Below are 17,465 nucleotides of genomic sequence, written 5' to 3' on the forward strand. Positions count from 1 at the left end.
GTGAAGCTATGTTGCAGCTTAATTTAATCTGTTTCTTTTTTCTAAGACCAGAATACACTGAAAATGTTTGCCTATCTTTAGTAATGCACTGTATCACAGCTATACAGTTAAAAAAAACCCTTACAAATATGAACAAATGAGGCTGTCTTCTTCAAAGGTAACATGTAAGTGTCTAGGGACAGGGGGGTGACTTCTTCCAACCTTCCAACAAGTTTACTGATAAAAATACTGACAGTAGTGCATATATACATACTGCTATTATTAAGCCATGAACATCCACCACAGGTTATGCGAGTCAGCCTGATTACCTTAATTACAACAAAAGCATGTATTCAAGGAACATATTTAGTACCTGCCCACACAGAACTAAAAAAAATAAAAAACCTTTCCCAGACTTTCTCAAAGGCACCTCAGTGATATTCATATCGTAGATTCAACCCACTATCACTGTGTCAACTTGTGTCAAGCAGAGGTTTGCTAAGATCAGGCTCTAGAAAACATCGTTTGTTATGACAGGGAAGAAAGAAGAGGAGAAGAACAAACCCCAAAACAAAACAGGTATATATGATTACATTCCTGCTGCCTTAATTCTAACGAAGAGTCCCAGAAACCCATGATTAAGCCAAGCTATGAAATACCAGGCCCTGAAACTGGCGCCGGTTGTACCTGTGCTTGGATAGATCAAAACTATCTGAAAAAAAACAAAACAAAACTAAACAAACAAACAAAAAAAATCGACAAGTACAGTGCTGTCAATGCTTGCACACCAGTAGACCAGAGATAAGATCTAATCAACTCACACCTTTGTGACTGAGCCTGTGACTATATACAACACTCTAATTTAAGTAAGACTTCCGTTCTCTTGATATAAACTAACAGCAAAAAAATAAACGGCATCTTAAACATACTGCATCTGTGATGCATTTAAAAAAAAAAAAAAAAAAAAAAAAAAAAAAAAAAAGGTCATCCAGTATTTAATTTTTCACACAGATTTCCACACGCGCACCAGAGCATGTCTTTTCTACCTAACAGAGAGAATGTAAATTTGAATGGCAATGGTTGAAATTGAAGGTGTCGAGTGGATGTCACATGTCCTGTCTCCAGCACAATCTAGTTGGCGTTTTCAGTAATGACCTTGAGTCTGATGCAGACCATATTCTGTTGTATACTAAATGAATAAAATATACATATAAATAAAAGCAAACTGATAATGTATTTTCACTACAACCAGCCTGATCTGCTGCTCAGAGCCATCTGTGCTGGCAGCTCTACCACTAGCCATGGTGTCTCAATATGCTGGCTTCTACTGACACTCCAGATGGAGGACATGCTAGCAACAACAATGCCAAACGCTCAGCTTCAGTAAGGCAGCACTGGTATAACACCACAACACAAACATACTTAGCCACTAATCTGGGACCAGAAATATTGGAATCACTGTGTCCCTCTGCTATAAATATTTTTGGAGGGATCCTCGGAATAACTGTCACTGCAGCAATGTTTGGTGCTGGCTTAAAACAGCTGCTGGAAGAGGCCAAGCCAGAGTAAACAGGCCTGTTATTAGGCAGTTCCTCTCTTTATAAAAGGCCTAAACGGATGACCAGAAAATTACTATTGAAGGCACACTGCAACAATCCAAAATGAGAGATTAAAAACTCTTCCCGTCTTACAGTCAGGGTTACAGCTCCTTTTTTCTTTGATAAGAGCATACAAATTATTTTCAGATGTTTAGAGATCCTAACGTGGAGGGGGCTTGTCAGAAACGCCCTGATGCTGTTCACCAATGCGTGACAGAGCTGGGAACAGAAAATTCGGTTCAACTGTGTTCCAAACGCACTGAAACTGGACACTGGCATGGAAAAATAAGACACGGGGAGCAACACCAGTGCCATTTGTTTAGTAGAAGAAAACAAGACATTCTGTGACAGTACAGTTTGAGTGACTACTGCTTATTCTGGCACCAAAGAAATATGCTCCTCATTCCTAGCTGCTAAACAAATTGTTACTCTATAACACCACATTTGTTGAATCTTATATTGCTATTTGCTAAAAGAGAATTTATCGCTTCTTTGTTCTTGTAAGCATTGCATGCACCTGCAAAATGAAGCAATTATAACTTCAAACTGCTTTCCACCACCTTCTGTCTTTCTTTGATCTTATCTTGCATAAGTAAAACTGGGTGAAGTGTGGGTGGTACTAATAATACCAAGCAAGTGGGTGATTGTTCATCCATTTGTTCTTACCTAAAAGTTTTAATTATCCTACAGGAAAGAATAAAGTTGTTCAAAACAGCAGCCTTGATAAGGTTTGGCAGAAAATAAAATGTTTTGTTGCAACAAACTTTCAACTTCAGGTTTCATGTGGTTTTCAGCTGTATGCACAAATGACCAGCAACTGGATTATAACAAAGAAAATGCAGATGAAAATGAGAGATCTGTACTTTGTAAAGTGTGACCTACTGTATCAACGAGCAGGAGTTAGTTTGTTACAAACACCCAAAACATGTAGATTTAATAGGTGTCCCGCATAAATATAATCACCCCACCCAGTATGTTTATATTCAGATCTGCATTCATCCACTGACTGCTTACCTGCTGACCCAGTTGGCTGGTATGCCGTGCAAGGCGAACAGTGTGAACTGAAGGTGGTCTGTGGTGCCAGAAGCTTCTTTGCTTCTCCTCGCTTCCACAGCGTCTCCATCGGTAACCTGGGGCAATGGAGGGGAGTGGAAGGAGGAGGATGGAGAGGAGAAGGAGCGCAGGTAGAGCTTGGCCAGGTCATAGATGGCCTGTGTTAGCAACGCCATGCTTTCCTCCACAGGACTGGTGAGACCTGTGGATCCATGTTAGGTCAATATGTTATTAACAATGCATCTACAGCTCACTGTCGCAGTGTATTATAGATGGGAGAGCAAACACAGTACATGATTTTAACTTCATTTTCCTTAGACTGCAAATAATTTGCCAAAACTGTAACACTTTTCAACAAAAGCTGTTTCATCGTAAGGGGTGACAAAGAACTTTGAGCTGAGCTGTTTGAGTCTCACTGTATATTATTTATAGAACTTACCATTTGATGACTGGCCAGATGATGTCGATCCCATCTAGAAAGGAAAGCATGTTGGTCTTAGAAAGGCAAATGAAACTAAACAATGGTATGAATGAGCTAGCATGTGTGTGTGAAGTATATATGAAGAGCGAACCATGGGTGAGCGTGTCCTGGGTAAATTGACAGAGTGTCTTAGTCTTTTGACTGCCTCTGTGATGGCTTGGGTCTCCACCTCATCTAAAGCACAGCACATGTTCTTTACAGTCTGCACCAGCCGATCCACTGTCTTATACTGGGTACTCTAAACAGAGACACAGAGCAGGTTAGTACAGCAACAAACTTCTGCATGCTAAAATTGCATCATTTAGTAAACATTATTTTGTTCTGGAGAAGGTAGCTCAAACACATCTTGAAGCACTCATCAGTGACATGCCAGTTTTAGGGTTGTATTGTCTCACTCCCCCATTCAGGCTGCATTCAATTAACTCACAACAACAAGCAATGGCTGAAAAACATTTTTCTAGAAAACTGCCTTCCAAGAATGACCTGGTTTACTAACATGCATTTCAACAGACACAAAAACGGGCAGGGAATTTGAAAACAATGTTTGGGATATTTTACGACACTATTAGTTTTTATTAGACTAAACTTTGAAAAATTTTTTAAACAAACTACCATCCTAATCATTTAACAATATTTTCTCTAATCGCACGTACCTCATTCTGTAGACAGATGTTGACTTGATTGTGATAGCCTTCCAAATAATCAGCCAGGCCTTGTCTTCATGAAGAGACACAGATATTAGGTGTGATCAAACAGTTCTTGAATCAGAGACATTGAAAAAGACACAACACCCCCCCCCCCCCCCCCCCTCCAAAAACAGATGAACCTCATGTGATTTAAATTTGGTGAATCTCTCCATCAAGACAATCTTCTTGCTGACTTTTGCTTTTAGTGCAGCTGCCATTTCTAGATCACTCTGTGAACATTCTGCTTGTGTCCCTCCATCGTTTTAAAACCATTACCTTTCAACTTAATTTCCATTTTGGGGAACGTGATGAAGTAGTAGGGATACAAGTCTGGTGAGCGAGATGGGTGGTACGGGACAACTGTGCTTATGTGGCAAAAAAACCAAGAAAAAAACAAAACAAAAATCATATTTGTTTCCAATGAGTCATGTTTGACAAGTGCTATAGTTCTTCTCCCTTAGACACCTCAGGAAATTACATAGGCGATATCGTCACAGTGCTGCCTTCTTCTCTTTGAATGAAAGCTGCTGAAAAGTGCTCCATTCAGAGCTGGGGACTCAATTTTCAACACCATCTGATCTTACGAATTAAACAAAAATGTATATTTGCTCTCGGCATACATTTGAGAACCACGGAGGCGTGGCAGAGTGCACAGTAAAAAAGGGGTGAAAAAGAGACTCCCAGGGAGCAGTCTAAAAATAGCAGCAGCACTGGAAGCCATCCAGAGGAACCAGAGAAGTAGACTTTGAAAGAAAGCCAAATTAATATCAGGTAGAGTTTATGTTTCTTCTGGGGTTTTTTTTAAGGCTGGCTTCAATTATTTTTTTAATCACATCTAACTTTTGATTTATTGTGACTGAAAACCAGGTCTGGAAAGAGCCAAGAGATGATTTAAAATAAGTAAAATAATAGTAGGAGTGAAAATACAGGACTAATCATGCAACTGAAAATGGAATACTAAGTCTGCTTGTTCTGAAGTTGTTTGTGACATTTTTAACTAATGTAGGATGCTCAGACCTTGTGACATTCTCCTTAAAAGGCCTCTCCACCAGGCCCAGGTGCTTCTCTAAGTCTATGGTAGACTTGTCATCTTCTGCCTAAGTAAAAGAAGGAAAACAGCAACAGTCTGTCAACCAAAAGTATATCAGTCAAAACACGATTTTACCATATGAAGACTGCATGTTGTTGGTTTTCAGTGGGTAAGGAACCCATATGATAGGATGACAGAGTAACTCACAGTGCGTGCCAAGTCCCTTCTCATAGTTGAGTGAGAGAGCAGTTGTAATGTGATCTCATTCTCCCACTTCCTGCAGTTCTGAACGTACTCATGGCTGCCCAGGCTGTGTTTACTGTGGCACATAGTGACAGATAAGAAAGGTTTAAAACAAAAAAAAAAAAGAAAAGAAAAAAAACAAGCAATTATATGTTAATATTATAGAGCAGTTGTTGAAAACATTTTAAAGGAAGGTTTTAACAGAAAGGGATTAACCCACTGATGGTGTACACATTTCTCTAAAAGAGAATATTTGCTTATATTTGTGCCTATTTTTAGCAAATGGGCCATTCAATGAAAACAAAATCAATCAATGCCAGTGACAGAGTTACAGACCCTCGAAGAAAAATTTCATCGCAGAGGTGGGATGAAATTTTGCACTTATTTTTTCCAGCATTTTTTAACCATGATAACTTCCTAACTACAGAAGATAGACATATTTAATGTTCAGGGCTAAAAAACATTTGTAAGCTCTGTTAAAAACTGCAAAAAATAAAACAAAATAAATAAATCAGTATTTTTATACTCGCAGTGTCAGATTCTAAAGGGGAAAAAAAAAGAGATTCCTTTTATGTTTAAGAATCCAAATCTCTGTTTCAATAACAAAACTGTGTCTGTGTGACAAAAACAAGCACTGGTACCTCCTCACATATTTTTAGCCATTTTTGATGAAAACTCTGAAAACTGTATTTTTGGTAAACTCTGTAGGATCATATTATCAGGTGGGATATGGTGCTAGTCAAAACAAGTTACCGTTCTCCTTAAAGGTCTTAAAACGCATGTTGATACCAGACTCCTATTTTTTCTAATACCGTAAAAATTTTCCTTGCTAGCTTACTATAAATACTAATAATCCAAAGATGTAATCCATAATAAAAATACAAGCACTTAAACAACGTATGTTTAAAAGTATAAAGTGATGGTTACATACATAATGATTTTACAGTAAATGGTATTGTAGTTCTGAGTGTAGCCAGTGCAAGATTATTAAGCTTTATTCCAGCGAACGGTCGTGCAACAAACACAGCATTAATTTAGCCAGCAATTGATGATGACAGATTAAACACGCTGCCAAGATAGGAGACTCACAGACAAAGAGATGAAAGAGAGAAACTGAGAAAGAGAGGAAAAAAATGGATGAGAAAATAAACTTATTAGAAACTCCTGGGAGAAGTGGCTTCTCACATGCCAGTGTATTAGAAATACTCACTTTTGTAGCACCTCCTCCCGGCCACAGACTTTGAGCAAGTAGCTGGAGAAGTCTACCTTGTCCAAGTCATCATGGACCCAGCACAGAGTCTGACTGATCAACAGCTCCACTGGAGAACTCACTTAAGGAGAAAAAAAAAGGTATGAGAATTATCCAGAGACAATAATGAAGAAAAGAGAAGGTGGTAATCATGAAAGAGAGGTAAACGTGGAGCAGAGGCAAAAGATGGAAAGATTAACAGATGGAGAGGAAAAGGTAATTATGGAACAAAGCTGAGCACATGACCTACTGGGTTAGCGTTAAAAAATTAATTTGGAGCATTCTCAAAACAATTTACCACAGCATACTAAATATCTGACAAACAAACAAAAGACTATAATTTGAATTAGAAAGATTAAAAGGTAAATAGCCAGTTCCAATGTTGCTTTTTTTGTGAGACTTGACCACAATAAGTTTCTGAGGCTGTTAAAAAGCTGCTTTTGCAGGTGTGGGAACTGAACTCTAAATCTTATAGTGATCAAAATTCCTTTCTAACCACAAAACACATCCTCCCAGGTTCTGAACAGCTCGTGTTTCATAGTTCAAATCAAACCAGTTCTCGAATCAAAGGCATTACCGCAGAACGCTGTGAAATGATATTAAGTAAGGGGGATTCTGGGTGTTTGCGTGTCCTACGATACCTGATGTGTCAGGCCAAGCGAAGCTTAGGTGGAGAGCGTAACTTAACACACAGCAGATTATTCTGCTGTTTACCTACTTCAACTGAGTTTTTAAGCACACTGAATATACATAAACACAGGCTGACAGATAAAAAGACAGACACAGACTCTTCACACACAGAAACATCTAGGCGTTGGATTAAGCACACATGCTCAGGTTACTTAAAAGAAGTTCATATTGACACACACGGAGCTGGACCACCCCTGCCTACAGCAATAACACACCACCCTCCACCCTTAGGAGGAATGGTGAGGCTTTTCTTGCTGCTTAAGCGAGCACTGCAATGCCTGTGTGGCAATGGTGGTCATATATGTGCTACAAGAGCATTTTGTAAGAATCCAATTACACAGACTATGCCTCATTTTGGAAGTATTCTGAACTGGTAATGGAATTCCCAGCGGGCATATTTGAGGGCACCAGTTACAAGAGGAGAACATTCTGAAATCACATACTGTTAACCATTTCACACATGACTGGGGAATGGTGTTGGTGGAGTCACACTCGAACAAAAATATTAATGGTTGATTTAGTGCAGGTGCACGCACGCACACAGAACTGAGAACAAAGTGAGACCAACAAAAGTTACTTTTTGTTACAGTGCATGTCAAATCCCTTTTATGTAGGATCCAAGTAAGAGGCTCAGAAGTCACTCTACACTTGTTAAATCTACAAGGCAAAGATTGTAAAGATGTGAAGAAAGGAAATAGAGATTTATATTTTTGTAACAAGTCCAATTGTCAGAGAGAATCAAAGAGGGGGGAAAAAAAGAAGAAGAAGAAGAAGAAAAAAAGAAAAAAAGAGGCCCACAACGGCAAAGGGAAAACAACGATTAGAAGAAAAGCACCATGCGAAAACATAACAGAAAGTGGAAGAGTTTAAGGTTGATAATTAAAGCATACTGTATTAGTGATTCTATGATACTAAGAATTTCAGGCCATCCATCCGTCCCATGGGGGCAGCAGCCTAAGAAGACCTCCAGACTGCCCATCTCCACAGCCACCTCCTGTAGCTATTATGGGGCGAACACCATGGCATTCTCAAGCCAGCTGAGAAATGTAATGTCACCAGTGTGTCCTGGGTCTAACCCAGAGCCTCATTTCAGTGGGACATGCCTAACACACCTGACCTAGGAGGCATCCTAGGCAGAGGGCCAAACAACCTGAACTGGAGAGCCCTGACAGCTTTCAGAGGAAACCAGTTTCCATTGCTTGTATCCACGCTCTTATTCTTTCAGTCACTATCCACGGGCTGTGGCCAAAAGTGAGGGTGGGAATGCAGATTGAAGAGTACATCTATAGCATCAATTCACCACAGCAGACCGGTACATCGCACTCATTACTACAGATGCTGCCCCAATCCATCTGTCAATCTCTTGCTCCTTCTTCCCTTCCTCTTGAACAAGACCCTGAGATACTTAAACTCCACTTGGCAACTTATTCCCGACTCCAAGTGGGTACTCCACCCTTTTCCGGTTGAGTACTATGGGCTTAGACTTCTAGGTGCCAATTCCCATTCCAGCCACAGTCAGTTTGATTTCTGCATTTTAGTTTAGTTAGACGTTACCTATTAAAAGTTCTTTCTGACAGAGGTTTTTTTTGTAGGTGAAAGATTTAAGAAACACGGTGTTGTCGCCTCTCCAACACCCTCCCAGCAGCAGACGACAACCCGGGTCTCTTAGAATTTCACTTCTGTCATTCTCTGCACATTTACTTCTCACTTCAAGCAATTCTCATTCTCTTACGCGAAGTCTGTACCTTTGGCACAGAGTTTCTTCATAAATATCATTCTTTGGTTTCTCTCCTTTATAAATCATCTCTTTACTCCCTTTCGCTTGTCACATTTTTTGCTCTGTCCTCTTTTGTAATTCTTAAATGTATTGCTTCCTCCCCTTCTCACTCTCTTCTATCTTCCCTCTTCAGCCACAGTATGTAAGGAATCCCTGAGAAGGCAGCAGCAGTTCACAGCCAAACTTTACAACAATCAGTTATTTCTCTTTCGGTCTGTTCTCTACAATATGAGCACAGTCAAAGATTTCAGAAGGGCACAAACATTGTTTTTAATACAATACACTTTCATTTATAATAAGAAAATCAGCTGCAAGTGGATGCACCACTAACAAAGTCACAAAATATTGAGGCTTCCACAGCAGATAAAAGAAGATGAGCTACTGGGTGATAAATAAGAGAAGATGAAGATCAAATAGAACGTGTCAAGAAAAGAAAAAACTGAAAAAGATGGAGACAAGAAGGTGCAGAGTAGATGGGAAAAATTTCTCATGTGGCATTTTTAATTTGTAGTTTCTGAAAAAAGGACAAGACCAAAAAGTGGGTGAATGAAGAGCAACACTGAGAAAGGTTTAGGGTTAGCTTTGAGTTGAACTAATGAAAAAGACATCACTCATGGACAAAAGAACCCTATTTAGAAAGTGACTGGGGCTTTTAAGGAGGTGAAATTAGCTGTAAAAGGAAGACAATGTAAACTATGACAAGAAGCAGGAAGCTACAAAAAGCAAAAAAGTATTAAATACATTTCTCATAGGTTTTTTGATTTTGAACTGGGCTTTTCAGAGTGGTGCCTATGTCATAAGTAATTCATATGTACACACTAAGGCCTGAGAACTTGTCTATGTCTAAGAAAATACGTTTGGTGTTAAAACGAAGCAAGCGTCATGTTTTTTTTTGGGTATGGACACAGACAGTAAGATGCAAAATAACCTAGATATACACTCACACACAGACACACTGATCCTCAAGGACCCAGACAGTGGTGAACTTGGTCACGCAGTTGGAATAACATGTCCAACAAAAGAGCGCAGTGGACTGCCTGACAGCCTCCAGTGTGTTTGGCTTCAGATCCTTAAAGACATGTCAGTCAGAGCGGTTGTAGATTTGTATGTGAATAAGGAGGGGTTAGCCAATTACAGCTCCCCAAATAAACAGAGAACTAAACCAAAATCCTTAATAGGACCTTGAGGAGGGAAAAAAAAAACAACAACAAAAACTAACTCCACTTCCTTTTGCCCAACATGGCTACTGAATGGTGAGGGGACAAACCTTTATCTGTGTGGAAAAGGAACATAATATAATTCCCACGACAGAAAAAAAATGAAAAGAAAAATGTGTGAGCGAAGAGTTTGGCAACTGTGAATGTTGTTTCCTCCTTCAGAGCTCTCTTATCTGAAATCGGAGCTGCTCGCTCTTAAAGGCAAAGAGGCACAAGTTTCCTTTTTAGCCGATTTGCATGGTGTCCCATCCGTACAGGAATTTGGCAGGAATTTGGCATTTTGCACCAGGAAGCACTGTTTTGAAAGTCGCTAAGAATGGATCAAGCGATTGTCTGGAGTCTGAACCACAGGTTTGAATCATCATCAGTTTTTCAGCTTTCTGACTAACAAAGACATTGCCCATGGACCCCCTGCAGTAAGGAGATGTGCGAGTGTATAAATTGGATTTATGACAATAGTTTTTTTTTGTTTTTGTTCTTTTGCACCAATAGGAAACTCTTTGGGCTTCTTAACAGGTTATTATGCAACAATTTTAGAACAGTTTGAGATCAAATAGGGGTGCATCCAGCAAATAAGCTAAAACAAACTTGACACCTCTTCGGTTCCTTCGTAGTGGCATTTGTATCACGTGACGTATCAAGCACATATTCTGTCCTTTCATCCTGTTAAGAACTGATTGAAACATGGCTCATACAACAGACAATTTCTGACTTTGTTCAGATGCTTACCGTCACAGGTGAAGGTTACAGGCTGCTGAGAATCAGAGATTTCGATAGAAACCTTGACAGAACAGCTATTATCACCACCACCATTTCTCTGGGTAATGACAGGGCTAAGAACGAAGCCAGGGTTGGTTGCAATGTCATCATGAGGGAATTTGGAACGTAGGCTGGTAGGGGGAGAAAAAAAAATGTTAATAAAGAAAAAATAAAATCAGAATACAAACGTACAGCACTTTCTGCTCTTCATATTTTGGTCTACTTGGCCAGTGAAAATACATTAGGGGAAACCAAGGCAAGCCAAGCATATGAATCAGCTGGCTTGGATGAGACTACTAAATGCAGGATGGGCAGTGTAACAGGAAAAATGGATGGAGGGGAGAAAGGAGATCAAATCTGAATAGCACATTATGATTACACACATGGAAAAGATCCTATAAAATCACTGAAAACCAATTACTCTCCAGTCCCAAGAAGCTTCCATAAAGCCTCAAATTAGTCATCTGTAAGTGTTTGATGTTGACCGACAATGTTATGAAAATGCCCCCCCCACCATGTTCCCTCAACAGAATCCATGCAAACCATTTGTTGACCCACAAGCATGCAGGGAAGTCGTTGGGCAAACAACAGTGGGTGTTAACTTTATTAACACAATGAAAGTGGATTCTCCAAGCAGAGCGTCATCTTTACTCCACCCAAAATAACTACCGGAGTAAGAAATTCTGTACAGCCTCAAGCAATGAAGAGAACTGAAACCATGCAATTAAGCAAATGCATGCATGAAAATGCTATATTTGGTAAAAGCATCTTTTTAGGCAGTCACAACCAACTAAAAGTAATTTCTGTGGCTGTGTGCTTCACTGCCTACAGTCCGCACTAAAGGGGCAGCCTTTGGATCAAAAAAATGAAACCAACATCCAAGTGCAAAAAACTGCAGTTAGTCTTAAGTGACATTTAGACTGTCTTAAAATTGACAGAATCCCACATGCCTAACTAAAAATGTTTATTTATAGCCTGGAACAAAAAAACGAAGCCTTTGGCCACTGTGGATCGTTTCCTTTATAAAAACTCTGAGGAGGGTGAATGGATCCTTCAACAGACAGGTGTCTCGACAAAGGTAGCAGTAGCCTACAAGGACTCCCCTTAAACTTAACTATTGACTTGTGACTCCACTCTTTCATCCAAAGATGGTGATTATTTTGCTATGAAAACCAATATGGCCAAGAACAGACTGCAAACGAGTAACATCATGGTGGCTACATCCATCATTTACACCGTTTTAACTTATCAGTAGAACTAATGGCTCCAACTTGTGAAGATCCTGTGGTATGTGAAACGTGACTTTTTGAGCAGTTTAATAATTTGTTTCATGTTTATATTTAAACATATAAGAAAGGCAATGGCAAGCAGAGGGATCTTACGATGCTATGTCTTCACAGAAGGCAACGATCTCCAGGTTCTGTGCATCCTGTTCTTCCAGGGCGTCATTCTTTACCAGAGCGTTTCCTTTTCCTTTCTCCTACAGGAGCACAGTCAAACATGTAGATACAGAGTCAGAGAACTAGAATAAAACATAAATAACATACTTACATATTTCAAAAAGAAAGAGACCACAAGACAAGCAGGGCACAAAGAAAGCAGCGGGGGTATGGCTTTAGTGGCATTCACTTTTAGTACGTTCAATTAAAATCTCCATATATCAGTGTAAAGGTGCTAAGGTTTAGCAATGCTAAAGGTCTTCACGGTGATTTGTGTTGATTGTTGGTGGTGGACTACTGAAAGGGCAGTTTGATTAAAGACAGCTCAGAGCTATGAATCCTACAGGGAATGAACATGTCAGCAATGGCAAAAGCTTGACACCTATATAGTTTCCCAGCTATTTTATGCTGCTGCCTCTTAATCTATGGTCAAGCAGTAGTTTGATTCGAGTCAAAATAAACATGACAACAGCTGAACTGGTTATTTCTTACACACAATTTTTTTTCTTTTTAAATCTCAAAATAAATCTAAGAAGTGAGAGTTCTAAATTTGTCTTGATCCAGCTCTGTCACTCACAGCCCAAATCCTGAGACAGCCCACTGGGAGTTACTCCAAGATTCCTGGAGGCTGGCCCAGTGCCGGGAACTCACAGTTACACTGTGCTCTTAACTGTGGTTCGACTGCCAGTAGCTGAGGAATGCACTTCCTCTGGTACAGGAAATGAGAAGTGAAAGGGTCCTGCCCCTTCCGGTGCTAGGCTCTAGGCGGTCTAAATAAAGTGCTCAGTCATGCGTTGGAAATCTGTGACTCTGACATCATTCCCAAAGAAGTCTGAGGACTGTGGGAAGGGAAAGGAAGAAAAGGGATGAAAGAAATATCTTAAATGCCATAATAAGAGTTTGGTTCTCCCCTCAGAGACTTCTGAGGAATTCTGAATTCAGTTTTTTGATGAGCTTCGTGGGGAGTATGGAGCTGAGCTTCTATGTTTTGATGACAATAAAACTGGACAATTAGCCTTTTTACAGCTTGTAATGTCCTGCTAATTTAACCCACACATTTCCTTTTACAGGAATTTTTTTTTTTTTTTCAGATTTTCTTGAGCTGCTCCTGGATCAAGTCTTGTGGGTTTTATGGAAGTCATCACACAAGACTTGTGTAATGACTGAAAAGCTGCAACCACCAAGTACCTGCAGTGGGTCAGGCAAGTCCTGAGGAGTCAGCTGAATGGTAAGAACAAGATCATCAACACCTACACCCTGCCGGTGATCAGGTACGCTGCTGGGATAATAGGCTGGCCAAAGGAGGAGATGGAAACCACTGACATCAAGACAAGGAAGCTCCTGACCATGCACAGAGGGTTTCCACCCCAAATCCAGCACCCTGAGACTGTACGCTAAGTGGGAGGAGAGAGGTTGGGGGCTTCCGAGTATCACAATCATTGTCTAGGATGAGACAACAAACATCCAGGAGTACATCAGGAAGATGGTCACAACTGACCATGTGCTTAGTGAACACAGGCAGCAGAAACCCAAGAAAGAAGAGGAGCAAGGGGAGGAACCATCATGGAAGGACAGGCCCCTGCACGGTATGTGCCACCGTCAGATAGAGGAGGTAGCTGACATCCAGAAATCCTACCAGTGGCTGGACAAAGCTGGACTGAAAGACAGCACAGAGGCACTAATCATGGCAATACAGATACAAGCTCTGGGCACAAGATCCATAGAGGCTGGGGTCTACCACACATGGTAAGACCCCAGGTGCAGGCTGTGTAAAGATGCCCCTGAGAGAATCCTGCACATAACAGCAAGGTGCAAGATGCTAGCTGGCAGGACATACATGGAATGCAAGTGGCCGGCATAGTATACAGAAACATCTGTGCCGAATATGGCCTGGAAGGACTGAGGTCAAAATGGGAGACGCCCCCTAAGGTGGTCCAAAATGACCCAGCTAAGATCCTGTGGGACTTCCAGATACAGACGGAAAATTGGTGATGGTTACCCAACCGGACAAAGTGGTGGTAGACAAACAGAGGAAGATGGCCATAGTGATAGAGCGAAGCGATACCGAATGACACCAACAACAGGAAGAAGGAACACGAGAAGTTGGAGAAGTATGAAGGGCTTAGAGAAGAGCTCGAGAAGATGTGGAGGGGGAAGGCAACAGTGGTCCCAGTGGTAATCGGAGCACTCGGTGCAATGACTCCCAAGGTAGGCAAGTGCCTCCAACAGATCCCAGGAACAACCTCTGAGACCTCTGTAAAGATACTGTGCAGGACCATCAAGCTCCCAGGTCTCGGGTAGAGGACCCGAGGCCAAAATCTGGGACCAAAAATCCCTGCAGGGATGAAGTAGGGTGGGTTTCTGCCCTGCAGTTTTTTTTGGTCTCAAACTTTGTCTTAGTTCTTAAATCTTATCATCTACACATTACTCTACTGGAGAATAGTAGCAAATCTGTCAACATGGTCAACATGTCAACATGTCTGAACAAAACATAATTATCAAGGTTGACACCAAAAAAAATAAAAATAAAATAAGGGTCAATTCTGTAACCCAGTACTGAGTGATCACATTTTCATATGTTTTACTTTCCGCATACGTAAAGGAATCTCGGTTCGAAGGGGGAAAAAATATTTAAACAGCAAACAAACAAAAAAAAAAGAAATCAATAAATACATACAGGACAAACAGAGTGAGAGAGAGAAAGGTATCAAACAAAAAATGAGAATGAAGCTAAAAAACAAAAAACAAAATAAACCCAAAAAACAGGATCAAAATCGCAAAAGGAAAAAAAATGCAAGGAAAAGAACAAAGTAAACCTCAGAAACCCAACAAAGAATGAGACCAGTAGAGGATATTGAACGTGTTTATGTTTGGAGCATGCTTGCTGCACCAAAAACAAACATGAGCAGATAATCCAATGAGGTCGTGTGAGCTGATAGTCATAGTACCACACACACACACACACGCACGCACACACACGCACACACACACACACACACACACACAGCGGGCTGTACAGTGAGACAGGCCAGTCTTTGTTTTGGTTGATCAATTTTGTTAGACCCGGACTGAGAGATCCTGGTGTCCAGAGTCATGGGAATGGCTTCGTATGCTTCACGAGCTGATTAATCTTTAATGCTCCGCCTCCGTTTACTGTGATGTGTGACGACATTGTGTTTCTGGTTTTACAGTCAGAGTACAACAGATTATGATCGTCATGGTGGCTGGCCTTAACCTCCTAGGACCTGGCGTCCACATATGTGGACATCACATTTTGGGTTATTTAGACCAAAATACTCAATTTTGCTCTACAAGATAAGATAAGATAAGATAACCTTTATTAGTCCCACACGTGGGAAATTTGTTTTGTCACAGCAGGAAGTGGACAGTGCAAAAGTTATGAAGCAAAAATTAGAATAAAATAAAATAAGAATAAATACAGTACACAACTGTACAGAATAGAATAAAATAGAATACTATATACACTAGAATAAAATAGAATAAAATATACAATAAGATAAAAATGCTATATACAACTGAGTAAAAATACAACGATGCCAGAAAAGATTATTGCACTTAGTGTTATTGCACATTTGTGGGCCTGATATCCACTTACGAGGACATTATACTGCTACTGTTCTATCAAAATTTTAAACGAATATCCTCATATGTGGCTCTGATTTTTCATAAAAACAAAAATAAGGTAAAAAAAAAAAAAATCTGGTAATTCTTTGTTTTTACATTCATTGGGCCCCAATATGCCCAAATATCAAAGAGAAATTAAAAATGCATACCGTGGAAGAGTTCGGGTCTTAGGAGGTTAAGGGACATAGAGAGTATGCTGTGGGACTGGTCACATCAAACCTGTCAGTCATGTCTTGAACAATTACTTTCATCTCAGATTCTTACTAGAGACCAACTTTTCCACAAGTATACTGGTGTTACCAAATTTCTCCAATGAACGCACCAGTACACGAACTAGTCAAACACCTTTTCCTTCTGGTACAGCATGGTATTATTCAACCTTGCACGCTAGCTTTATTTGCATAACCTAGTTTTGAATGTTGTAAACATTGATGGTGAGTCGATACTAGATAAAAATGAAAAAACTTTAATATTAAAAGGTGACCCTTCCGCCATAAACAATGGCTGACAATATAGGTAATGTCTTAAAAAAGAAAAAGAAAAAGAAAGAAAAAAAGAAAAGAAAGGCATGTTTGTTTTTGCCAGCTGAAAAGGAGCTGGGATAAGTCGAGTTTTCTCCAGCTTCAAAAGGAGATTTTCAACAACATTGGTTACCAGCGTTGTCTCACAGCGAGAAATACCTTCATCAGGTCAGACTTTTCAGAGCAAAATTTGTATGGTTTTCAAGTGCCCATGTGGGATTTTTCTGGCAACTGACTTCCTCACACATATCCCAGGACAGTCATTTTAGGCTAACTGGTGACTAGAAAAGTGATATATATCCAATAGTACAGGGGAGCAATGGTATCCACAGAGAATGTTGTGATCTGCGGTGTTAGCCACTTAAGTAGCTTATGTGAACCCCTCCCTTTGAAACTGCTGACCTTCACTGTTGCTTTCAAAGAGAGGAAAAGTCAAAGTACAAGCAAGATGACAGCCAGCTGCTGCTGATGTTGGGATTATACTCTGCTGTGTACATGAACACCATGAATAATGACTTCTTCGAAGGCCACCTGAATGGCATAACCACAGATGCTGCACTACAATTTAGTGTCTCTGTCTGAAATAACCTTCCTGCTCATTCCCTAGCACACTCATGGACGGAGAAATTCTAACAGCAGCATTCTCTGTTATCCAATACTTTGTTTCATTGTAATGTGTCTCTAGTTTAGAGTGTTCTACAACACACAAAGCATTCCATTTTCATCACAATGCAATCACAAGTACTGCATTAACCACTGCAGTTGAAAGAAGTAGTCTTTTTTCTTTTCTACTGGTTCAGTTGTCATTTTCCCACCAACACTTTTACTCTCTTCATCAGCCATTCGTGATTCAAGAGCTTTCTTTGGCTTTCCCTCTCAGTCAACGCCCTTCTCATTCTCTCATCCCTCTTATTGTGTGTATGTGTTTTTTTAATAATCCTATATAGACTCATCTTTGTAATGTTATTTTATTTCTGGCAATTTGTTTACATGTACTCATGACAAGATATAGTTAAGGATTGACCAACTAAGCCAAAGAACAGAAAAAGTACTCCATTCAAAAACAATGGCTACTGCGATGTCTGCCTGTGCTTGAGG

The 17,465-nt window shown here is 40.1% G+C and overlaps 1 protein-coding gene across 1 annotated transcript in view; it reads right to left on the reverse strand.

Annotated features, from left to right (window-relative positions):
- Positions 1 to 17,465, reverse strand: part of pik3c2a (phosphatidylinositol-4-phosphate 3-kinase, catalytic subunit type 2 alpha) — a 44,651-nt gene that overhangs the window by 14,329 nt on the left and 12,857 nt on the right. Inside the window, exons 3-11 of the mRNA XM_063479170.1 lie at positions 12,145 to 12,242; positions 10,733 to 10,893; positions 6,281 to 6,401; positions 5,035 to 5,146; positions 4,815 to 4,894; positions 3,765 to 3,828; positions 3,203 to 3,349; positions 3,070 to 3,103; positions 2,592 to 2,832 (exon numbers count right to left, since the gene is read on the reverse strand). Of these exons, the coding sequence (XP_063335240.1) occupies positions 2,592 to 2,832; positions 3,070 to 3,103; positions 3,203 to 3,349; positions 3,765 to 3,828; positions 4,815 to 4,894; positions 5,035 to 5,146; positions 6,281 to 6,401; positions 10,733 to 10,893; positions 12,145 to 12,242 (1,058 nt within the window). The remainder of the gene's footprint in view (positions 1 to 2,591; positions 2,833 to 3,069; positions 3,104 to 3,202; positions 3,350 to 3,764; positions 3,829 to 4,814; positions 4,895 to 5,034; positions 5,147 to 6,280; positions 6,402 to 10,732; positions 10,894 to 12,144; positions 12,243 to 17,465) is intronic.

This window comes from Pelmatolapia mariae, linkage group LG7, assembly GCF_036321145.2.
Source record: "Pelmatolapia mariae isolate MD_Pm_ZW linkage group LG7, Pm_UMD_F_2, whole genome shotgun sequence".
NCBI classification, from domain to species: Eukaryota; Metazoa; Chordata; class Actinopteri; order Cichliformes; family Cichlidae; genus Pelmatolapia; species Pelmatolapia mariae.